Source organism: Hemicordylus capensis, chromosome 1 (genome assembly GCF_027244095.1).
Source record: "Hemicordylus capensis ecotype Gifberg chromosome 1, rHemCap1.1.pri, whole genome shotgun sequence".
NCBI lineage: Eukaryota > Metazoa > Chordata > Lepidosauria > Squamata > Cordylidae > Hemicordylus > Hemicordylus capensis.
In genome coordinates this window covers 297,890,795-297,916,978 of record NC_069657.1, presented here as the reverse complement: position 1 = coordinate 297,916,978, position 26,184 = coordinate 297,890,795, and the positions used below count along the sequence as shown (strand labels likewise).

Here is a 26,184-nt window from a genome sequence, read left to right as displayed (position 1 = left end):
ACCCAATTGGTCAACATTGTTTTAAATGAAGGGAAACTAACTTGAATTTCAAATTAGGTTAGCTAAATTTTCTCAAACTGAAACAGGATTTGTAGAATGAGAGATTCAGCTTATAAAGGTGGGGGACACAAGATCCAAAATAAAACAAATCTCATGATATTACCCTTAGGGGTGCAATATGTGGCCCTGTTGTTTTAGGCCTATAAAATACTTGGCTCTCCATTAGCTGGTTTGGACAATACTTCCTCACCCCAAAGTGACCAACGTATTAAGAAGAGGGATGCACTAACAGTGTGCTGGTTATTAGTGATTTATCACTAATTTAAACTTGAATTAGGGTTGCATGTAGAGATACTGTTTAGAAAAACTGCCCTCCAAACAATAGAGGAACATGCTGGGAGGACATCAGGATGTCCAGAAGAGGACAGGTGTGTATCCAGATGGGTGTGTTCTCAATACATCTCCTTCTGAATCATATGGGCAGCTTCAAGTGGGTGGAAAGTACCATCTGAACTGGCTCTTTGTTGAACGTTCCAGCTGTCTAGTCTTTCCAAGCCCAGTGTTAGTCATCAGCATTGCTGGGTGTCTTCTGGCCCACACTCTGGGTGGGAGTCCATTTCCTTCTGTTGCTGCCTGCTCACTTGCCTCCTTGCCATAGCAGAAAGAGGATGGGTCAGCAGCAGCCACAGACATGGAGCAGCAACAGTGGCTGCATTCTCTCTCACCTGCCCTCTCCCTCAGCATGGTAGAGGTGAAATGAATAAATGTGTGGTGGTGGTGGTGGCGGCAGTGGCAGCAGCAGTGGCAGCTGCTCCTGCTCTTCATTGCTACCATATACTGGCTGGCTTACTCATCCTCCACCTCTCCATAGCAGAGAGTAGGCAAGCTAGGAAGTGGTAGCAAAGAGGAGGAGAAGCAACATTTGGCATATCATGCTCATTCATTCTAGTGTTGGTAGGAGTGAGCACGCTGTAGAGACCCACTCTTCACATTGTAAAGGACTCCTCAAAAACCCAGCAACAACACTGAATGTTTCTCAGGAAGAGTGAACAATCCTCTTGATTCCTTTCTTCCATTCCTTTATCAATTCTGTTTTGGGACCCAGCATTGTATCCTAATAGCTACCCTTGTTTGCATTTACAAGTAAATGTCTGCAATCTCATGGGACAAACTTGCTAATAAATACACTTCCTTGGGTGCTCAGGGAGAACAAGAAAAGAAAGCTATAGGAAAGAAAAGGGCAGAGGGCTAAGAAAGGGAGAAAAGGAAATACAGTGCAAGTGTGTGTCCTGCTTGGCATGTCCTTGTCAGAAACAAGCTTTTGCTAAGATTAAAGATGTATGGAGAGATTGCAGCCTGATGAGAATCGGCGATATATGGTCATGGACATTACTGAATTCTTCTCTTGCTGAAATTTGAGACTGAAATATGACTCTGGACTTTAGATTTTATAAAATACAGATTCTATGCATTCCAGACATTTGTAGAGAAACTCCTATTTTAATGTGTATGTCACAGCATGTTATGCCAACTGCTGGGTTAGGAAATACTTGGGGAGAGGGAACTTGAAAAAGCATACATTTAAATATGTATTTAAAAGTGGATTTTTTTAAAGTGATGGAGAACACATCCAAGGATTTATAGCAGAATGGAAATTAGAGGGTGAAGTTTAAGTTCACTGAAAATGGAGAGATCCATCAATCCTTAGTTCTGTGTATTTGAACTGCACACACAGAGCTCTGAAAGATCCTGCTGCCTAATAAAGCTTTTGCCAAAAAACAGTTAAAGGCATATTTCTCCTGCTTTCCCCATCTTTCTTGCTGGCCCGTTCCCAAGCAGTTGAGAACATGAAAGCTCCTTTTGCTGGATCCAGCATTCTCTTTCCAAAAGTGGACAGCCAGATGTCCTTGGGAAGCTCTCAAGCATGGCCCATGCCAATAGTCAGCCATCTCCTGCTGTGAATCTCTACTATGTAGTAATTAGAGAGGTCTTTCACACAAGCAAAAACTGCATCCTTCTCAGGTTTGAGAGCTGTGTGTGCTCCCAATTTTCAGTTGTGTGGGTTCAAACAACTAGGGGGGAGGGGAGAGAAGTGCTTGTGTGGAAGCAAAGTAGAAGGAAAACCGGGTAGCTTTTCCTCAAAGTAATACAACCTCTGAATGTGGAAATTTAACTATCAAGTCTCTTAGTCACTGACAATCCATTCTCCATGAATGTCTCTAATCCTTCTTAAAGCCATCTGTGCTAGTAGCCATCACCACATCTTCTGACAATGAATCCAGTGTGGCATGCGGAAGTGCTCCCTTTTATTTGTTCTGATTCTGCTGACAACTAATTTCATTTAGTAAGCTCAAGCTGTAGTATTAGACAAAGAGGCTATTCCCACAATCGCCCAAAAGTGGGCTAAGGGAGCCCAGCCCTCTTTGGGGTGATTGTGTGCTGCAATGGGAGCCGCGTGGCACCCGGCAGCTAACCTCGTTAAATCCCCCTCTGCTTAAACGAGGTTAATGGAGCTAACGGAACTAAGAGGGTTTTTTAAATCATGTGTCACTGCAGCATGTGGCAACACATGAGGAGACCCCCAGCCGGGAGGCTGCAAGCAGCCTCCCAGGCTCGGGGGTCTCTCCAGGATGCTCCATGCAATTGCCCGATTCCTGCAGCCCCCGCCGGCTTCGTGACAGCTCCGGCTGCCCAAGGCTGCCTTTTGATTGTCTACAGGGAGAGCCCGCTCTCCCCCCAGACCCAGAAGACCCAGACCCCGATTGTGAGAAGAGCTTCAAAGAGTTTTTCTCTATTCACCCATTCCACAGTATTCATAGTTTTATATACCTCTGTCTTGTATCTGCTTCTTCTATGTTCCTATGTATGAAGTTTAGGAATTATATTAGTTTTTGTCTCACTTTGCACATATATGAGTGACCCATATTACCTGCAGTCCTGGCACCAGCAGTTTCGCGTATCCACAGTTGAGTCATAGGGACCCAATTTCTTTATCCACTGGGTGAAAATAGTGTTATTTTCACCTATCCATGGTTCTTGAGTGGCCAGAAATAACTTCCGATGTCATTTCCTGCTTCCATTTTATAGTGCTGAGCCATTTTGTGGCTCTTCTCTGTAAATTTTAAAAAAAAATCCCCCAAAGGAACAAAAATCAGAGGATTTCGATGTGTTGGGGGCATAGGTGGAGAGCAGGGTATTGTGCTTATTTCTGTTCCCCCCTGCTTTTTCTTGTGATTTTCAGCACATTTCAGTGCTAACCAATCCCCCCAACATCCTCACAGGGTTAAAGTTTATTTATCCACGGTTTCGTCATCTGTGGAAATTGGCAGGAATGGAACCCCTGTGACTAATGAGGGACACCTGTAGTGAATTTCATCTGTCTTTCTGTTGCCCAGGTACCCAGTTTGGAGATATTCCTTTGGAGCTCTTCACAGTTTGCTTGAGATTTTACCACCCTGAGTGTGCATTTGTTTAACGAATGAAAAACTGAACTGACTAGAATGCATTTGTTTAATTTGTTACAGTAAAAAAGGGGGGGGGAGAGAATGCCAGAGCCACAAATAAGTTCCAAATGTCATACATTCACTCATTACTCATTTGTTTCATTTATTAATCTTTCATTTTCATTTTCTTAGCAGACCAAATAGAATAGGTCAGATGGAAGTCATGGAGAGCGGGAAGAGAAAGGGAGATTAACACTATAAATCATCCAGTCATAACACATTGCAGCAAAAGTGTCCAATATTGTGATAGGTCTTCTTTTTACACATAATCCTTTAATCACACAAAAATCTGGAAGTCTATCAAAGAGAGAAATGAAGGCTTGTTTTATGGGTACTTTTTTGCCCTTATGAGTTTTTCTCTTTGGAAACTGAATAACTAAGTTACTCAATATTACTTCTCAGGAGTTACTCTAAAGGACTACTTACTTTAAGTGGGACTACTAAGGAGTAATTTAATTTGGATGTCAGCCTGAACATTTGTACGTTTCAACTGTGAGTCTCTTCTTTGCCTTTTCTGCAAAACCAGTTCCCAATCAGTGACCTACAGATCCTAAAGCATTTTCAGTCCATTCCACACAGGGGCGGAGCCACCACTGAGCAAACAGGTTCCAAGAACCCAGGCCGCCACCCCTCAAGGGCTGCTCCTTGTGCCCCAGCCACGACCCCTGCATCTGACATCAGATGCAGGGGGCGTACCTTTGCTCGCTTGAACGTGGTGCTGGCTGGGGATTTTGCTCGCAAACGTGGCTGTGCAGTCCCATTTGCAAGCTAAACCAGCACCACATTTGTAGTATGGCCGGGAGTGACTCTCCCTGCCTTTAGGAAGGGAGAGCCACTCTGGCCACGCCGCGAACGTGGTGCTGGCTGGTGGTTTTGCTTGCAAACAGGGCCGTGCGGCCACATTTGCCAGCAAGCCCCACTCCCTGCATCTGACATCAGGCACAGGGGGCAGGACTTGGTATCTGATGCCAGATGCAGGTGGCAGAGCTAGGGAGCCACAGCAGCAGACTGGACCCGGGCTGCCACTGGCTTCCCTCCACCCCTGATTCCATACACTGTGTTTCTCTGTTTTGGTGCTTAATTAGTTATTTCCAGTTTTGTAGCTTAGAGAGATATATGTATATTAGTTAATAATCTCTCTGTGGTATGTCTGTGTGCCTTTTTAAATTGACTGTAAAATGGGGCCTTTTTATTATCTGTCTGAAATTTGGCAAGTCTAGTCCCTTGGAGGGGAAATAGAACACTGGAAAATTACATGCCAATTGGATGGAAAATAAAGGCAGAAGAGCATCTGGGTTTACCTTTGAAAGAAATGGGAAATGAAATAGATGGGAATGAGGAAAATGAATGAAATAATAATGGAACAAATGTGATTTCAGTGGATGAATAAGTGAATGAAGTTTTTTTAGAAACAAAAACAAATGGGAAACAAAACATTGATGGTCACCCCCATCCCGTACACAGAGATATACATATCAGGGGGTGAATAAATATGATAGATAGGTAGGTAGATAGATAGATAGATAGATAGATAGATAGATAGATAGATAGATAGATAGATAGATACATACATACATACATACATACATACATACATACATACATACATACATAAATGATTTAGTGTTATATCTGTAATTGTGGGGACATCATATCAGATCATTTAAGAACAACTCATCCAGTTCAGATCCTTAGGGAATTCCACTGCTTACTTCCCTTCATTGTGAAAACAACAGTGCCAGCATCTTTACCAGCTTTCTCTTCTACAACTTAGTAATCAATTTCGTGAAATGTGAGTACTGCACAACATTTGTGTCATCTCACCTGACTGGCCAATGGCTGCATTGAAGGGGTGGGTGGGTTAAAATCTTAACATCAGTCTTCTCCATTGTGTTTCAGCTCAGACTGTTAGTTGTGGCAGGAGAGAGGATCGAAACAGGAATGAATGAATAAATGCTCATGGAAGTTAAAAGGTGTTCATTGCAGAGGTTATTTATAATTATTATCTGTGGTTTTCTCCCGAAAGTTAGACCACATTTTTTACAAAAGAACTGAATGGCATGTTTTATGCTCAGTAATGACCTTCTTAATGGTGTAATGAGATCAATATACTCTTGCATTCATTTGTTGACTTCTGTGGCTATTATTCACCTGCAGATATTTAGAAAAGCATTTTTATATTGAATTCCAGAGAAAACAATGGGTTCATTAGCATCTTCCTCAGATATTCTTCCTTTTACAGTGTAAACTTCATTATAGTGATGAATAAAAAGAGGTCTCAAATTAATCATTGATTTCCCCCCCCCCCACTAGGCCTATTTAAGCTTCATGCAAATATGTATTTTCTAAGATGTGCTGTCCTGAATAAATATGACATCTATATATCATGACAAAATTTCTATTTCAGCCTAATACATTTTGCAATATTCCAGCCTTCTGAATTAGATTTTTGTTTTTTACTGTAGGGATATGATGATGGATATGGGGGTGAATACGATGAGCCAAGTTATGAGGCATATGATAATAGTTATGCTACACAAACACAGAGGTAAGCACTAATAAATGTATATATAAGCTACCATTGTACATTTTGAACTGCTTATTTTCCTTTTAATATTGGTCCTTTTTAACTGTACTAGGAGCTATTTCTGAAGCTCCTTCTCAATATCTGGACACTTTAAAAGAGAGTACTGTGTATAATTAATAGTTGTTCCAAGGTATGGACTGAAGACATGGCAGACTGAGTCCAGAAATCAAATTTCACAACAGGAAATCAAAAGCAGGGATCAAGAATGTCTTGAGAATCCTTGCCAGGACACAGCTTCAGGATAACAGATAGAATTAGGACTTTAGGCCAAATTTTAGTCCAGGACTTTAGGACAGGACAAGCCAAGACAAGGGATGGGAAGAAAGGTCAAGAGCTGATAAGGCAAGTTGAAGCAAAAAGGAGGCAGGGTTTTTGAGCTTACCACACTCAAGGAATGATCCAGAAGTCAAAGTCTTTCAAGGCAAGTCATGCAGGAAGATTCTTGAAAAGGAACAGGTCAAGAACCACTTCCCACATTGTACTGTCCCCTTGAATGTAAATGGGAGAGAGACATCCCCTCTTCCCACATGTAAAGATGTACCCAAGTACAACATGGTCACAGATTTTGTCATTCATGCTTTCTTTGCTGAGGAACCAATTATGTCAGGAAGATCGAAAGGCTAACTCTTCATATTTTACGAGTCACTCCTACATTTGGAAAATCCTGTCCAAAAGTACATAAGAACATAAGAACAGTCCTGCGGGATCAGGCACAAGGCCTATCTAGTCCAGCATCCTGTTTCACACAGTGGCCCAACAGATGCCTCTGGAGAGCTCACAGGCAAGAGGTACAGTATGTGCATTCCCTCTCTCCTGCTGTTGCTCCCCTGCAACTGGTATTGTGAGGCATCATGCCTCTAAGGCTGGAGGTGGCCCACAGCCACCAGACTAGTAGCAACTGATAGACCTATCCACCATGAATTTGTCTAAGCCCCTTTTAAAGCCATCGAAGCTGGTGGCCATCACCACATCCCATGGCAAGGAATTCCATAGATTAATTATGTGCTATGTGAAAAAGTACTTCCTTGTCGGCCCTAAATTTTCCGACCTTCAGTTTCATGGGGTGACCCCTTGTGCTAGTGTTATGAGAGAGGGAGAAAAAATTCTCTCTGTCCACCCTCTCCACTCCATGCATAATTTTATACACCTTGATCATGTCTCTCCTTATTCTCGAATTTTCCATGGTAAAGAGCTCCAGATGCTGTAGCCTAGCCTCATAAGGAAGGTGCTCCAGGCCCCTAATCATTTTGATTGCTCTCTTCTGCACCTTTTCCAGTTCTATAATATCCTTTTTAAGATACATTGACCAGAGCTGTACGCAGTACTCCAGATGTGGCCACACAATAGATTTGTATAAGGGCATTATAATATTAGCATTTTTTATTTTCAATCCCCTTCCTAATGATTCCTAGCATAGAATTAGCCTTTTTCACAGCTGCTGCACACAAAATTGACACTTTCAATGAGCTGTCCACTATGACCCCAAGATCTCTCTCCTGGTCAGTCACCAACAGCTCAGATACCATCAGTGTATCTGTGAAGTTGATGGTTTTTTGCCCCAATGTGCATTACTTTACACTTGCTTACATTGAACTGCATTTGCCATTTTGTCACTCACTCCCCCAGTTTGGAGAGATCTTTTTGTAGCTCCTCACAATCTGTTGTGGATTTCATTACCCTAAATAGTTTAGTGTCAACTGCAAATCTGGCCACTTCGCTGCTCACCTCAAATTCTAGATAATTTATGAGCAAGTTAAAGAGCACTGGTCCCAGCACAGATCCCTGGGGGGTCCCACTTCCTACCTACCTCCATTGTGAAAACTATTCCTTTATTCCTATTCTCTGTTACCTGTCCTTCAACCAGTTACCGATCCACACATGAACCTGTCCCCTTATGCCATGACTGACAAGTTTACTCAAGAGCCTTTGGTGGGGAACTTTATCAAAAGCTCTTTCAGTAATGCATGACTTAGAGAAATGAGGACTTAGGGAAACAGTGGGTTCACAAGGCAAAGCAAGGAGGGACAGAGCTCACAGGAGGAGTCAGCAGCCCAGCCATATGATAAATCTGTGCACTTATCTGTGTCCCATTAAAAGCCTGTTAGAATGGTGATGACCAACCACCCAATCATATGAGAAGGAGTCTATGTGTGTACTTTAAAGTAGTATTTTAACACGCAGTTCGGGACAGTTCAGATATCCCCCTTCATTTCACTACGCAGTGGCAGAACAACACATTAGATGGCAGGGGCAGAAATACATGCACACTGTCCTAATGCAAATTGGCAGCCTGTTAGATGGGATCATCTAAACCAGGCCTGCTCAACTTTGCCCCCCCCCCCCAGCTGTTTTTGGACTACAGCTCCCATAATTCCCAGCCACAGTGACCAATAGCCAGGGATTATGGGAGTTGTAGGCCAACATCTGCAGGAGGGCCGAAGTTGAGCAGCCCTGATCTAAACTAACCTTTTTTCTGATCCAAAGCAGAGAACCAGTCAACTCATTAAATACCCAAAATAGGGAGTCATAGTGATTACCCAACTCACCATGCAATCCTTAGCCACTACTCTCTTGTAAATCAAGATCTAACATGAAACAAACAGTCTACTGGCCATGGAGAGACTTACAGACTCACCTTGAAGATAATCTGAATACTGATGTTAGCTGTTCAACATATGTTACAACAGTGACTGCTAATCCATCACTTCCTAAAACTTGTTAAAATCACTGATGCTAATTAATGACTTTATGGCTTCATGACACAGAACTGGAGAGGGGTGTTTCTTAGGAGGAAGAGCAAAACAAAGCATTCATAATATTTGTGAATATGAATGATTTTACTGGAGCATGCAGATGTCTAAGGGATGAATATCTTGAACAAAGAGTAGGGACTTTATGGTGTTAGTGAGATATTTGCAGATGGTCCCCTTGAAGAAATCTATGCCTTTTCCCTCAATATCAATGACATATCACTACCCATTGATTCCATTCTCTCAGCCTCAAATTTTTGCTCATGCTGAATGCTGTCTCTTCAGCAGTTCTCTGAAACCACATATTAATAACTATGTAATAGTTTGCTGTATAATGCTTGCAGTAATATTCTCTGCCAGACTGAATCATGTTGATTTAATAATTCAGTTTTATTGGAAGACTCAAGACAGCAGCCAACCATTGAGATTGAATTTACAATCAGTTATTGAGTTTGAGGGATTTTCTCCCTAGTTTTACTACTTCCATCCTGTTATTATGTTCCTGCTGTCTGCTAGATAGTTACACTGCATGTCTTCATTTCTTAAGAGGTTTAAAGCTTTTACTGAGACAACAGGAATCTTTCACTCACATCATCTAGAGTCCAAAATAACTTTCATTTTAATCTCCAAGAAAATCCCTTTCTGAATTAACTAGGGTGGCCAGGTGTAGCATAGACCTTGGGCTCCTAGAATTGTGCAGAAGGGAGAATTTCAACATGTGCATCTTTCCCCTCCAAAGCAGCACCATGAAGGATGCCGTTTTTATGAAAGTCAATAAGGCAGGGTGAAATTCTTCCTTCAGCACAATGATGAATAATCCTTAGCATTGGTAAGTGTTCAAAGCTTTTGATAGGGCTGCTTCAGACTTGTAGCCGGTCCTGACAGTGTACCTAGAAAACTTCCTTTGGGAACATATGGCCATTAGTCCTTATTCACTCCCAGGGTTTGCCTAACTGGCACAGCTGGAGTCAGAAATTACTTATCCTGTTAGACAGAGAAGAGCCCTTTGGGTGGTCCCCCCACCCCATTTCAGTTCGAATCCAAAGCCAACTGGAACCAATTCTAAGCAGTTCTACATAGGGTATAATGCAGACTCAAACTGGCCATTTATTCCCTATGCAGAGCACCTAGGGACAAAAAACTGGGGCATGTGGAAGCAAACCCCAAAGCAATTGGACACTCCTGCAATTTTTAATGATTTTTTTGAAGATTTTTCAATTTTTGCATTTTTCCCATAGGGAATAATGGGGTTTGAGGATGCCTCAACTGCCCCTAGGGCACCAAAGTGGGTTTAGGGGCAAGGCACCTTGTGCCACAACTCCCCCACCCCCAGCAGCCCCAAGCTGGTAGGGCTCATGGTTTTTGTTTTATAATTTTTTTAAGATGTTAGCCTATTTCAGTGCAACGAATAGGAATTTCTTCCCCATTCAAAAATGTAGAACAGTGTGTGACCTAATGAACTCTGTGTGGCCTCAGAGTTCACAGGGGGAGCCCAGATCTAAAGTCCTTTTGCCCCCAGCCCCAAACCACAAGATAAGTTTGCAAAGCACTATTTTTTTACACCAGAACATGCTCAGGGAAAGCTGGAAACTTTTTTTTCTTTTTTTTTTAGAAGTCATTATGAATACAATATGTCCCACTGACCTGCACATACCACATTTTGCATGGACAGTCCTGCCACTTAAATTAGCTGAATGCACTACTTTTTACACCAGAACATGCTCAGGGAAAGGTGTGAAAGTGTGTGTGTGTGTGTGTGTGTGTGTGTGTGTGTGTGTGTGTGTGTGTGTGTTTAGAAGAAATTCTGAATAAGATGCTTCCCACTGACTTGGGAATACAAATACCACATTTTGTATGGACAGTTCAGCCCCTCTGTTTGGAGCCCAAAGGCAAAGGACAGGGGGAGAAGCACAACACTGAGGCCGGAGTCGCCCCCACGCCTACCCCCTCACCTGTACATGTTGCTTTGTCATCAGTAAACAAACTGGGCTTCTGCCACTCCTCTTTCACTTGTGGCAGTGGCAACTTCTGCTGCATAGCATATTCTAGGAAGGCTGGTTGTCTGCCTTGTCCCCTCCACAGAGCTCCGCTAGTCATATGAAAGGCGAGAGGCATCGATCTGCCAGCAGCAGAGGGAAAGTCTCAGCTTTCTATACTGCATTGTCTAGTGCTGGCCAGGGAGGAGGTGACACCAGAGTGGAGCCAAGAGGTGACCTGACCCCAGTGGTGCGAGGGTGCAGCGTCCCCAGTTGAAGCCCCTTGCAAAGAGATAGAAGGCGGGAGGGAGGCACACAGGGAGAGAGCCAGCCAGGCAGGCGTGCCAGCCACCCAAATGCAAAGATGGAGCCAGAGCTCTCAGAAAGGGAGGTCTGTTTGCTTGCCTGCCGCTCAGCTTCCAGCATGGTATGGGCAGGCCTGAGGCAGTGTGGCAGTGTGCAGACCAGCCAGAGGTGGCCCATCACTCCTCAGGAGGAAATTTGGGGGCCCCAAGGCCTGCGGGGGACCAAACTTCCACCCGGAAGTCTAAGAGGAAGGGTCCCCCTGTTGGCAGTGCAGTATAACCAAGAGGCACAGACTGAACTGTGTCCTCTAGTAGAATGACTACCATTATGATGGGTAGCTTGGGGGGAGGCTGAGATTCCTGGCAAATGCATCTCTGTTTGCCTCACAGAGGCACAGTACAGTCCCAAGTGGGACTGTAAGCCAGGACCTTGTTTTGCTCACACCACATTCAAGAGCTATGTTTTATCTTCTCCTATAGGAGTATTCTCATTCACTTGTATGGGCAACAATAAAGAGGTGGACTTAAGGGAAATAGTTGAGGTTGGGTTAAACTTGCCCATGATAAGCCCCATTATTGCCCAATCAATTCAGTTTTCCAGATAGCAATAGCCCCATTCACACATTATGTTCAGCACTCATCTGAGTATACAGTGTACACAGGTACAGATCTGTACATAGATACATTTATTCACATGTTACATTGAAGATAGGTGCAGCGTACAGTTCCTATCTATACCATGCATTTGAGGGGCCTGTACCCAGGTTCACCAAAACACACAGTGGTACATATATTCACACAAAAGCATTTCTGAGTGTAAAAACATCTGTACCCTCGTACAACATAATGCCTGAATATGGTTCCTGATAGTGATGATAATGATGAATAAAGTGCCATCCATGTGCATGCCACTTTATGAAGTATAAAAACACAACACCCTGCCACAGAAGCTCATAATCTACAGCCCACTGACTTTGTCCCACAGAGCAAAAAAGGGACCTTGTAAGAATCAGGCTAGTCCTATTTGCAAAGTCTTCCCTGTCATCTGACTAGCAAGCAGGGCAGTCTTTCCATGAGGCAAGGTGAGGCAATCATCCCAAGCAGCAGATTATCAGGGCACCAAGAGGGGCAGCAAGATACCTTGCAATACCTCACTTGCCTCCATTTACTTCTCCCTGCTATCGGAGCAGCTCTTCTCCATTGCACCACCTCCACTGTCTACCTGGCTCACCACAGGGGGTATGCACCCTTCCCTGTTTCCTCCCTTGTGGACTGCTGTCCTGGTTATGAAAAGGGGGAGGAAGTAGAAATATATATTAGTGTCTCCTGTACCCTCCTGCCCTTTCCTCTTCCTCCCCTTTTTATAAGCACCCTCACAGCACACAGAGAGGGTGTACCCATTGAGCAACATTGGCTATCATCACAGCTGCAAAGGTGGAGGAGATGGGTGCATATGTGCACACACACATGATCAAGTGATGGTGGCTATTACTATTCCTTGAAGGAAGGGGGAGGTCATGCACAAGGTGGGGACAGGATTTTCTGCCTTGTCTCAGACACATAGAACCTAGGACCACCACTTATAGCAGGCTCCATTGCTTGGGCACCCTAGAGTGTTACAAAAAGAAAAATACCCAGGAGTGGCATGTATATGATGCATAGTATTTTTTATTTTTGAATGCTGGACTACCAGCCCTCCCCTAGCACATTCCTCCAGCCAATTTTCACAAAAGATACGGCATTGACTCCCATTATTGCAGGTCAGATTGGATTACAGGGCAGAGCAGCTGTTGCCCTTGCAGGAACTGCTGGAATTTGCTTCAGCACGCTGGCTGTGTTTTTACCCAGTTCTGCTTGCTATGCTGTTGTGCAAGCACAGCACCAGTAGCACCAGTAGGGCTAGGAAGGAGCTGGGGTGGGCAATGGCCCTTTTAAAATAGCACCCTGTTGACTTCTTGGCCACAACAATCAGAGCTGTCACTGTGGAGGCTTTGTCAGTCATAGAATAGAGTGAAACTCTCACAGTGTAGCTACAGTGATTCACCGTAGTAGCCTGTCTGACTTCCTGAAGCAGGAATTCCCCCAAAATCTCCCTTGTAGCTGTGGGGATAGAGGGTGGTTGTCTCAGTTCCTTCCTGTGTCCCTCCACACTCTCCCTGCTAAGGCTGAACTTGTAGCATTCCATCTGGCCCTCACCTCAGAGCTGAGGGGATTGCCTCCACCTGTTCTCCTCTTTCTTCTCCCTAGCCTCCCACTGTCACATTGTGGAAGAGGCTCGGGGTGCTCAGCACCCTTGGCCAGGCTTAAATAGCTACTGGATATAGCTAAATAGCTAATAGCTTTAGCTGCCTTACACCCTGTCCAACTCTTATAAGACTTCCAGGGCAGGGCCAGGCTGGGCAAGCATCATGCATCTCCATTATGAGAACCACAGAATTGCACTAATCTGAGCTTGGCCCAGCCACCACTTCCCAAATCCTGGCACATTGCTCGCACAATGGCCACCTCATTTTCATGGCCTGGTGGCTACTGCTTTTGGAGCAGTAACTGTCTTGGTGCTTTAGCCATGACAGCCCCAGTTTCTCCCAGCAGTCCAGATGAAATCACAGACGTTGAGGTCATACACATGATCTCACGCTGCTGCTCATGGAGCTCTGCAGGGAAATCAGGAACTCACCTGCCTTCCCTGGCAGATGAGTGTTGGCATCTCTGCCTTCGCCACACGGGGCGCCCACACAAGCAGCTGCACAGAGAAGGCAAAAGCCATCCCCCTCCCGCATCGCTGAGTGCCCTGTGCCGCAGTGGCTGCTCTCTTTAGAGCAGCCACCACACTCAGCATGGCTGCCCCTCCCCCCCCCCCGGCTCACTGCTGGAAATGGTGGTGGGCCGCGAGGAGCCTTTTAACCCTTTCACGACCACGTGCCGAAGTGAAGCAAACTGCAATTTCATTTAACCTCAGCTAAATGCTGGGTTAAAAAGTTGGGCTACCACATTCTGGAGCAGCCTGGAGGGGAGGGCTTTCAGCACTTCAGATGACACGGGCCTCCTGAGTTACCCCAGGTGGTTCATGCCCTGTGAATAGCCTCATTCACTTCCTATAGTTCTGCTTTGAAGCCAGTTCTGGATTGATTTGGCAGAAAGGCAAATGCTTAGAGAAGCTGTTGCATTATCCACATCCAAAGACACTCTTACATTTTTCAATTGTTGTATAGTTAATAAAAGTGTTTTTTCCTTCACCAGTCTCCTTTAAGAAGACAAAAAACCTAGTGCAATCCTGCTATAGTTAACTTTCTCCTCAGAGGCTGACACAGAAAATATTTAACAGCAATGAATATCAGATTTATTTGTATTATTTGTATTTGAGGCATTTTTGGATGGCTGAAGCTGAGAGATGTAAAAGGAGTATTGGGGGAAAAATATGCAATAACCATTAGTAGTAATGGCTGACTTCGTAAATCAGCAAAACATTAGCCAAGCCTTTGTAACATTCTAAAATGTCAACTTTAATTTTAATATAATTTTCTTTCTGGACATGTTTTGGTCCTTATTGTTACAAACTCTTAAACAGAAAGCCAGGCTTATTAGACAATGGCCTAAAGGAATAAAGAGATTTAATTTGCTAGCACAGCATCTCCTGAGCAATCTAAGAGACAAAGACACACATTGTCATTAATACATTCACAGTAACGCTTGCAAATGAACTTTCTGAATACCATGCTGAAGATTATCAGTAACTAACCATTACTTGCACACAATATTCTGAATTTTCCCCCTGCATTAAACCAAACAAAATAATACTCTTGAATACATTTAAATAAATAGAGAGCCGAAGTCACATATTTTTCCTAATATTTTGTTCTACGCTGCACAATTTGTAAAAGAACTACAAAAATACTGTATTCTACAATTAAACTGATTAATTTCAGTGTGATTAATTACAAAGCCAAATGCTGCAAAGTTAAGAAAATTTAAATAAGGGAGCTGTAAAAAAACAAAAAAAACAAAGCAGAATTCTACTTCTGTTTGATTACATCAGTTTCATGCTGACACAAATAGCTCTCTTACCATTTCTGAATATTAATATACCAGATGCCTGCAGCCAAAGTGCTGGCTGCTGGATTCAAATCCATATGCAAAATCTAGTCCTCTCTCCATAGCATTTTGTTGACTTCCACACGCTGCTTTGGTTTCATATCTCACACCCCTTGCTTGCTGCCCCTCCCACTCTTGGGCTTGTGTGAGGTTTTTCTCTTTGGCCTTTCCTTTCCTCAACACCAGGCCTTTCTACCCTACATCCCCCCCACCGCCCTGCCCAATCTGTACCACTGTTACTCATCCTTTCTTCCATTGTCTGCTTCTCAGCTTGCTTGCTTGCTTGCTTACTTACTAGTGACATTTATATATCAGTTTTCAGGCACACCTCCCAAAGCAGTTTGCATAAAAGCATTAGAATTATAAGCATCCGTACAAAGTTATACAACTGACAACTGGCATTTTGGGAGCTGGATGTTGACATCTCTCTGGGCTGTGTCTGCCTCTCCTCTCCTTCCCTCATAGCAAAATGGTCCCAGGAAGCTCAGTGGCGACGGCTGGGAGAGGGTATGCCTTGGGGTACCTGTCCTTTTCTGTCCATTTTCCATCAGCACCCTGTTTCTAGGCTCCCCATCTGTTTACAATTTCAATTCTTGCACCTTCTTCCTACTCTTCCTAGGCATCACCCTTCCTACCGGCATCACATATTTCTTCTGCCTGCTAACACCCATCATTCCTTGCACTTCACAGACCGATGAGTTTTTTCCCCAGCCAGACTCATTGGTTTGTCAACATTTGATTACACTTCCCTCCCAGCAAACAATTAGAATTTTGCAATCATCTTGTGGCAAAAGAACTGCCTTGCTTAATCAGACCTGTATTTAATCTAGTTTAGTACCTGATATCCAACAATGGTCCAACTGAGATGTCACCGGGAAGCTCAGATGCTGGACATGGCAACCCTTGTTTGTCTCTACCATCTGGTAAGCAGAAGTATACCACCCCCAAGCGCTACTTCTTATGCTGCTTTTGGTGCTCAGATATCTGAGTATTAAATGCACAGAAATTGTGTTGTATGTGAATGGTACAGAAACCATTCATATTGGATGCAATTTGCCCATTTTTATTTTTATTTTTGTACTTGGGTAGGAACTTCAGAAGCTGCCTTACACCATATCAGATCATTGGTCCATCTAGCTCAGTATTGTCTATGCTGACTGGTAGCAGCATCTCCAGGGTTTCAGGCAGGAGGCTTTCCCATCCCTAGCTGGAGATGGCAGGGATTTAATCTGGGACCTTCTGTATGCAAAGCAAATGCTCTACCACTGAGCTATGGCCCCATTGCCAACGGTGGCATACATGGGTCTCGCATCCAGGTACTGACCAAACCAAGACCTGCTTAGTTTCAGCAAGGTGCTATATCCTGCACCCTTAGACCAGGCCTGCTCAGCCTAGGCCACCCAGTTGTTTTTGGACTACAACTCCCATAATCCATAGACATAGTGGCCAATAGCCAGGGATTATGGGAATTGTAAGCCAACCTCTGCAGGAAGGCTAAAGTTGAGCAGCCCTGCCTTAGACCATACCTAAGTCCACAGACAAGTACAAGTAGCCTAAAATCTGAACATGGAGGCTGCATTCTTAGCCTTCATGAATAACAGCCATTGATAGGACACCCATGATTGCATCTAATCCCTCTTCAAAGCTTCCCATGGTAATGGCAGTCAGTCATAATATCCTGTGGCATTGCAGGATGGCATTGTAGCTTTGCAGCCAAAGATGGAGCAGGTGGTCTTCATGAACAACAGGCAAGTGACACAATGAGGCTATTCTCATGCTCAGTGGGAACCGGGATAAGGGAGTCCAGCCCAGTTCCTACTGTGTGTGAGAACTGCCAGGAGCCACACAGCTCCTGGCAGTGGCGCAGCGGCAAACCCTCTTGGGTTGCCCACCACTTAACCTGGGTTTGGGGTGCAGGAGCGCCCGAAAAGCAGCTTAACTGCTCGTGTATCACCGCAGCACGGCTCTGTGGAGGCTACAACAAGCCTCCCGGCATTGGGAGGTCATTGCACTCATGTGGGTCATTCTGGGACTTCCAGGGGCCAGGAGGCCCCTGAACCCTGTTGCCCCAACTGGCTTCATGACGGAGCTGGAAATCGTCTGTGCAGCTGATCTGGCCACCCAGGGAGGGCTTCCTGCTCATCTGTGGGGAGAGCAAGTCAAGCTCCCTCTCCTCTCAAACTCCATTCAGGCTCTCCACACTGCTTGTGTGGAGAGCCCTTTTGATTTTAGTCTATAATATAAAATAACACAATCTGCAAAGAGGCAATGGGTGAAACAAAGACTGCATAGTCTTGGTAATATACCTCACTCACTATTATTTTTTTCTATTGCACAGTTTTCCTCATTTTAAGCAGCATGCACTGTATTTATATGTTGCTGTATTTCATTTGGGGTTTTGTGCTTATATCTATCTGTTCATAAATAAAGATTTCCCCATATTTTATTTGAGACTATTGAAATGAATCAAGTTAGCAAGCCTAAAAGATGACATTTTATGGGTCTTCACAGCAATCCACTTATGGCATTCATCATGCAAAACTGTTTTGAAATGCCACCTCTCATTTATTTGATTCAGTGAGCACAACTGTATCAAATACACTACCCCTGAAGTAGAAAAAAGTTTTGTCTCCCTATAAATCACTTATGCCCTCTAAAGTTCTTAGAAGACCCCTTTCCATTATAGATCTCAGTAGTTATAACTGACGATCTTACTAACAGAATTACTGATTTCCACTCTCTAGTTCTAAAATTCCATTCCCTCCTCCTCCTTGTCATCCTCTGGCTTTGTTTCTATCAGTGGTCTGCCATATAGTCATTTAATTGTGTTAATATGTGTATTTATGTCCATGAGTGAATTCAGTCTTCTGCATCTGCATAGTGTATAGTAACATATCCTATCTAAAAAGAATTAAACTTAAAACATTGTTTTAACCAGTCAAATCTTGCCAATGTCTCTTGGATAATGACCCAGTTACTCTGGCATAATCCCACTGAGATATGCAGATGGGGAGAAAATGAAATGCTTATTAGGTAGCAGGTAGGAGATGTAAACATTGCTTCATTTTGTAAAATGAAAAATGCTGGAATTCAGGCTTGCTAGGAATGTCAAGGCGCCCCACCACCACCACCAAACAGGTAGTCACATGGTAAAGCTGTTCCTGGACTGTGCCATTTCCAACTCCAAGCGAGGGAGTGCATCACTGAAAGCTCTCCCCTGCGGGGGGCGGGGGAAGTACTACGCATAGAAAACTAATGGAGGATAAGGCTAGGATCGTGGTCTTCTCCATACCACTAGCAAATGGCATGTAGTCTACTCTGAGTAGGTCCAAACTACATGTGATGGCAGCAGACTTGTTTCTTAAACCCATGTCTATCCTAATCGAGAGATGTGGAAAAACCATGAAGTAATCCTGAAATTTGCTTTGAATTTGAAGAGCCAGCATGGTGTAGTGGCTAGAGTGATGGACTAGGACCGAGGAGACCCGAGTTCAAATCCCCATTCAGCCATGATACTTGCTGGGTGACTCTGGGCCAGTCACTTCTCTCTCAGCCTAACCTACTTCACAGGGTTGTTGTAAGGAAAAAACCTAAGTATGTAGCACACCGCTCTGGGCTCCTTGGAGGAAGAGAGGGGTATAAAATGTATTATAATAATTATAATAATTATTATAATAATTTCATTTCACCATCCCTATGCCCAGTCCCTATAAGACACTTACAAGGTGGGGAAATAGATGTTTAGAGCAAGTGCAGCACACATGTGAGGGACCCTGAATCCACCATGTACCTATCACTTTCTTCCCAGTAGCTTTCCCCTTCAGATGCTTTCCCCCCAACAGGGCTCACTTGGAGTTCCGTAGCCTTGCTGAAGGAAAATAATAAAAATAATGAAAACAAGAAGGCATCCCTTGGCATCCTGGGTTTTCAGACAGAGCTTAAATTTTGTCATGTCTTGAAAGCCTAGGGTGCCAAGCGATTCTTTGCCAACCACTTAACAACCCTAAAAAACTCACAGTAATATGAAGCTGCCTTGTTGCTATTGGTCCACCTAGCTCACTATTGTCTCTTCTGACTGGCATTTGCTCTCTAGGGGCTGAAACAGTGGGGCGAGTGGGTGGGTTCCATCCCTGCTACCTGAGATCCTTTAACTGGCAACTGAACCTGGGACCTTCTGTTGCAAAGCATGTGCTCTGCTACTGAGATATAGCCCATCTCCTCAAGGCAGAATATAAGCAGAAGCAGGAGGAAGTAGTCATTGTGACTCCCTTGCAACAAAAGAACATTCATGAGCCGGGTCTCACGATCAGTGAGACCCGGTTTGGTGGGGTGAGCAGGGAGAGCAGGCTAATCCCACTCTCCATGCACACGAGCAGGGAGGGAGCCCTGGGCATCCAGATCGGCTGCCCATACGATTGCCAGCTCTGTGACGGAGCCGGCGGGGGCTGGGGAGCTTGGGGCCACGCGGCCCCCAGAAACTCCAGTATACCCTGCGTGAGCACGCAGGGCATACTGGGGAGAGCCCCGGAGCCGGAAGGCAGCTTTTCACCTACCCTCCCAGGGTCTCCTCGTGAGTAGCCATGGCGTGGAGCCACACCGCAGCTACTCACGATCGGGAGGCCTGGGTTTGCGGAGTGCTTGCTGCGCAAACCCGGGCTTTGGGGAGGGCTAAAAATGCATGCTAGCTGCTTGTAAGCCACCGGGCTCGCCTGCGGTGGTTCACAGGATCAGCCAAAATTGGGCTAGGCTCTCCTAGCCCAATTTTCGCTGGTCATGAGAATAGCCCCCATGTTTATCAAGTCAGGAGATTATGTCTTCCCTTCAAGGCCTTGGTGTGCAGTATAAACTGTTTCCCAGAGGTTCCATTTTGAGCTGAGATTTGAATGTTTCCAACAGGAATATTTCACTGGGCAAACAGCTATCATGATAATTTATATACCATTTGAAAATGTGAAGGTTAGCCAAATACATTTATCTCAATTGGGTGAGATTTGTGTCTCCAAGCATTTGAATCCCTTGAAGCAACACTTCCATGGAAAGTTAATTAGAGTTCTCGCTAGAGGATTACCTGAGGGCATTGCAGCCAATTCACATTTACATGCAAATCTCCCCATAATACTGTAGGTATGTAAGACTTTCTAAAACATTGAGTGGAAGCTCATGTTTTGCTGAGATAAAACAGGACTATTAGCTGCTGGAAGAGCTCTCACTTTCATCATGAATATTGATTTCAGCAATCTATGAAGATCCTGTTCTAGGGTTCTCTAACAAAGACTGAAGCAGTGAACGCAACCAGAAATAAAAAGGGCAGGTAATTTTTGTCTTCAAAGAAGGTCTCTGGTTGTGTCCCAGTAAATAAGGGCAAGAGGGGAAGCAAGCAAGAAACTACTGCCCAAAGGGGTGCCCAAAATTTAAATATTTTAAATAAATAATAGATAAACGAGTGATCTTCCCACCACTCAGCATTGATTTAATTAATTATTTAAAACTCACCCTAGAATCAGACCTATAATTTAAGCTTAAACTAAGATTCTAATGACTGTATATATGCACATTGGAGTTCCTAAGCCAGCCATTTCTGCTAATCATACTTCCATTTTTATTGCAGAAGTGTTGCTCTTTGACTTTAGGATGTTTCTTATCTAATATGCACCTTCTAAAGTGAAGGCTGTGGTGTGATTTATTGAAGCTCTGCTTTAAGAGCCGATTTCTTTTCCTAGCTTACTTACAGAACACAGTTTATTTACTAAACAAATTTACAGTTTATTTCACTGCCAGAGAAGAGCTGATTGATTGTAATATTTAATGTACAGAGATAGCCCGGAGCAGCAATAAAGAAATGCCTGGAAAGAAAAACATATAGCTTATCCCATCAGTCCATTCAGTAACACACTAATGTCATTTGCACCATCAAAAACTGTGTTCTCCCTGGGTTTGGGAGCTGTGTGTAATCCCAATTTTCGTTTGTGTAGAAGAAAGGTAGGAGAACCTGGGCAGAAGTGATTGTGTGGAAGCAAGGAAGGATGAAAAGGGTTTCCTCCTAACTTGCTTCCACACAACCAAAAATTGGGAGCACACAGATCTCCCAGACTCAGGGAAAACACCGTTTTTGCTTGTGTGAATGACCTCTTTGTATTTCTGCTATTTCATTTGGCAACTGCAAAATAGACCCAAGAGCATTGCCCTGTTTTGCATCTATGATTCTGGTTTTTCGCTGTACAACATATCACACCATTTTTATCACATAACTTGCCAAAAGTCCATCAAGTTTCAACAAGCAGCAGAGAAGGAGTGATGGAGAAGTCTACTCCTTTCTGCAACTCTGTTCTACTGATTTTCCAAATCTGGCTTTGCCCCTGTTCCCCCCAAATGAACAGGGCCTCGAGGAACATTCGAACCAACTGAAAGTATCAAGTATGGCAATGATTTGCATTATTAGGAAACATATCCAACTGGCTCTCCCCACCCTTGTCAGCAATAAGATGCCAGAGTAAAGTATGGAGGATCCAGGGGCGTATCTAGGGTAGGGCAGGCAGGGCATGTGCCCTGGGCGCCACTTGAAGGGGGGCGCAAATTCTTAAAATTACTTTTAAAAAAAAAGGCCACCAAAAACAAAATGGCCACTGCACATGCTCAAATGGCCTCTGTGAGGCCCTAGGCCATGCCAGGCCTCGCAGAGGCTATTTGAGCATGCGCGGTGGCCATTTTGTTTTCAGCAGCCATTTTTTTAAAAAACCCAATTATTTTTAAAAATGGCCACAGGACATGCTCAAATGGTCTCTGCAAGGTCCTAGAGGCCAGCAGTGGGAGGGGTAACCTTTGCAGATGCCCCCCCTCCCACGGCCTATAGGTAGCACCCCAAAGGGGCTACAGGTTAAAAATAATAATTTAATATAATATAAGTCACTGTACACATATTCAGTTTGGCACTATGTACAGAGAATCAGGGCTTGTGAATACTGAGCTGAAGCTTATGAGCGAGGATGGTATTCATTTGCTCTTACTTTGCTTCTTATGATAAGTGAGTTAAATGTGGTGTCTTATTAATATGGCTATTAATGGTGAGTTTGTCTTTGAATCAGTGTGAAATCCTTAGTATTAAGGCCCACTGGGAGTTTCTTGCTCTCTTTCTCTCATTTTAACTGTCTTTCTGAAAGACTAGAATATATTCCAAGCAGTGACACAGTTTACTCTGCAAAGCCTTTAATTGTTTTCAGAATATCTGGGAAAAGCCAAATTCTCCATTTATTTTTAAAACTTATGTAATAGTGATGCTACAATGCATAGTAGAGAATTAGATAGGCACTTCTGTTTAGTTTTCCAAGTACACCTCCACATAGTATTTGGGTATTTCATGAGCCCCAGCATACTGAAATTTGTAGTTTTCCAGCATTTTTTTTTGGTCTGGCTATGTCCACTGCTAAATAGTTTTTGAAATTTTAAAAGATTAACGAGCTTGACATATTTTTCAGCTGATATTATAGTAAAGTTATCTGAAAGAAGGGTGTCAGATGTTTGGACAGTGGGTGCAATTTCAGTGCTTGCCCTAGGTGCTATTTTCCCTAGATACGCCTCTGGGTGGATCCAATCACTGCTTACAGTGGGAGATCAGGCTGCCCAGAAGCTAAGAGGCTCAGCTTGACAAATGTGACTGGTTGCTCATGGGTTAATCTTGTATGTCTGACAAAGTGTGTTCTCAGGTAGGCGCATGATTTCCTTTAGAAAATTGTACTTCATGTTGCTTGCAGACTAATGATTGTTAATCACATAAATACTTTCCTGGTTTCTAATTAACACTGCCAAGGAAACCTGTTTACTTGGAGGCATGAAACAGGTACTTGCTAAATTATAGGGCAGAAATGAAATCTAAAATTAAATGGCCAAAGTTTGTTTATGCTGAATTTGTTTGATAAATGCTTACTGGGATCTATTAATATTAAGTATATTCAACTAAATTTAACATGAATGAATGAACCAACAATTTATCTAAGAATGCGTTGCCCTCAACTTCTGGCAGTATTCAGGTTCCAGAAGTAAATCCTCTGTGGATCCAGAAAATCCACATCTGACTTGGGCTAAGTCATGCTGCGCCAACACAAGTTGATGATGCCATCACTTCACTGGGTGATGCCAGTTCCCTCAAGTTCCGAATCCTGCTGTGATATTAGCTGCAGCCCTGCCATCCCTCCATAGCAGCAGCAGTGTGAATGCAATTGCTCCGGAGTGCTGGCTAAACATTCTAATCGGGCTTTTGGGCCAACGTGGGGAATCAACGTGACTATATGGAGCAGTCCACCACAGATATCAATTTAAGCAAAGTTTTGGTCTGGGAAATGATGAGGAGTTGGAAGTGCAATACAGTCAGATTTATTTAAGGATAAAAGAGGTACAGGAAGAGAAAAAGATGATTAGGCAAAGCAAGACAATTCTAACTATCAGTAATAACAGGAATCTCATGTAGAGGCATTTTAGCTTAAGGTCCAAATTATCAATTAATTAGCTTAAGGCTTGCTAGAGAAAGGACTAAAATGAGGCTTAAAAGAAAAGAGGGCAAGGAGGAGTTTTAAAGGGATAGGAAGTTAGTATTACCAGTGTGTTTGCTGCAGTTGAAGGGAAATACGCAGGCAGACTTCCTTGCAGGGGTAGAGCAGAAGGGTAGGAAAAAGAAGAGGCAAGTGGCCTCTCGTGGGCTTAAGAACCAGCATGGTCTAGGTCTGTGTAAGTGGGGAAGCTGGGTCCTTTTTTTCTTGGCTCCAGGGTAGGTTCTGAGAGTTCCCTGGGTGTCCCGAGTACTTTAAACATGTGTTTGGAACTTGGATACAAAATAGGCAAATGCATGTCCTGGGGCAATGCACAAGTCTGGTTGGAGGGGCTGAAACTCGTGTGGAACAAAGGAATTCATGTTTCCATGAATTCATCAACTTGGGCATGATCCTGAGGAACAAAAGCTGGAATGGTTTGGAAGGAAGTGTGCGTGGAGTACTGCATGAACCCCAAAGTTTTATTTGAGACTGAGACACCTCTTCCTGGGAGAAAGAGATCAGTTTTCTTTTCCTGTTAACAATCCTACCTCTGGGTCCTTGCCAGCTCATTAATGTTGTGATAGGAGACTGTGAGTTTGCCATAAATAGGAGACTGCAAGTGTGCCATAATTATCTGGGTTGTTGTAGGAGTGATTAGCGAGGCTAATCCCATTGCCAAGGAAGGGAGTTCGCTTTTCCTCTTGTAAAGGTCCCTTTGATGCAGGTCTGCTTGCTAGCTTCCTCCTTTTTACATGAGAGGCCATGGGGGACTCCCTACAGTCGTTGGTTATTCTGACCTTGTACAGTGTTGCCCCATGCTTGCTTGTGCTAAGTGACCAACATTGCCAAATATGGGCATGTGCAGAGTTCACAACCCCATGAGCTCAGATATCAAAGCTGGAGGTTGCAAGCCTGCAACTCCAAATAACATAGGAGGTGCTGTTTGCAACCTCAAAACAAGCTGTTTTGGAAACAGCAGCAGTGGGTACATTGATGTGAATAAGCATAAGTCACGTCAATAGCTTATGTCATATGCCAGGGCTCAACATAAGCCTTGTGATGGGCAGCAGGGATGACTGTTTTGCAATCAATTTGGATTCCAGAATAACAAGTTGGGCTCAGTGTTCCCTCTAATTTTTTTCATCAGTGAGCGGAGTGAGTTTTGTTCTGGGTGGCAGTATCAAGGCAGTGTGTGCACATGTGCATTATTATGTGCCACTATAGATACAGAACACACACACCAAAAGTATGGAAGGAAAGAAATGTATTTTACAATTCTATTTATCTGTCTTCTGTTTTAAAAGCAATTGTATTTTGCCATAGACCCCTGCTAACTTGGCAAAGAGGCACTTTTTAATGTGGTGATTCTCTTTATTTAGCAAGGGGAGAGTAACTGGCCCTCTCCACCCCCAGCACAGTACCTCCAGTGACTGTTGCTGGTGTGTGTCTTATGTTTCTTCTTAGATTGTGAGCCCTTTGGGGACAGGGAGCCATCTTATTTGTTTGTTATTTCTCTGTGTAAACCGCCCTGAGCCATTTTTGGAAGGGCGGTATAGAAATCGAATGAATGAATGAATGAATAAATAAATAAATAAATAAATAAATAGGTAGGAGCAGGGAGAAAACGAGTGGCTGGTGGACAGGTGAGTGGCCCAGTAGGCAGCCAGCCGGTGCAGCCACAACCGGCGAGTGGGCCCAGCCAATCGGCGGCCACAAATGGCGACCACAAACAGCAGGGTGGCCCAACAGGTTGGTGGTTGCAACCTGCGGCTGAGCTGCTGGAGTGGCTGCAACTGGCAGGCGGGCAGCCGGAGTGGCTGCAATGGCCACAACAGGCGGCCGCGAATGGCTGGTGGCTGAGACTGGTGGGCAGGCAGCTGGCCGTGACCGGTGGGCACTGCGACCAGTGGGCACTGCGGCCAGTGGTTGGGCAGCCAGAGCAGCAAATGGCGGGCAGCCGAAGTGGCCACAAATGGCAAGTGGGCCCGGCAGGTGGCTGCGGGCGGGGGGAGAAGAAGATGAGCAGCTGGGAAGAAAGTGGTGGGGGTGGCAAGGTAAAAAGTGACAGGGGTGGGGGGACTAGGGGACCAGATGCTCTGTGCCGGATCAGCTAGTAAAAAATAAAACTTGTCTAAGTTTTGTTTATTCAAATGTGAGTTCATCCTTGTTTTCTTACCCTTATCCTGTAAAATGTTCCCCCACCTCGGAATGCTGAGAGAGGGAGAGAGCGCGAGAGAGCGAGCACAGGAAGGAATAAATGCAGTGTGCAAAGCATGGTGCACAAACCTTTTTAAACCGCCCCCCCTACATTGGCAGAATCTTGCCTTTTCCCTCCTTGCGGCAGCTACGCCATGGTGTTGAGGCGGTTCTGGGCTACGGGAGTTGCCACCACCTCCTCCGCTGCCTCCTCTACCACCTCCACCTCTGTTCTCCTTCCTCCCTTGACTTC

The 26,184-nt window shown here is 44.2% G+C and overlaps 1 protein-coding gene across 24 annotated transcripts in view; it reads left to right on the top strand.

Moving 5' to 3' along the window:
- The window catches only part of KHDRBS2 (KH RNA binding domain containing, signal transduction associated 2), a 655,851-nt gene that overhangs the window by 541,567 nt on the left and 88,100 nt on the right, over positions 1–26,184 (top strand). For all 24 annotated transcript variants that reach the window (XR_008313984.1, XR_008313986.1, XR_008313983.1 and 21 more), the window contains one exon: positions 5,969–6,051. Coding sequence is in view for 1 of the 24 variants with exons in the window: in XM_053286503.1 (XP_053142478.1) it covers positions 5,969–6,051 (83 nt within the window). In the remaining 23 variants the exon portion in view is untranslated. The remainder of the gene's footprint in view (positions 1–5,968; positions 6,052–26,184) is intronic.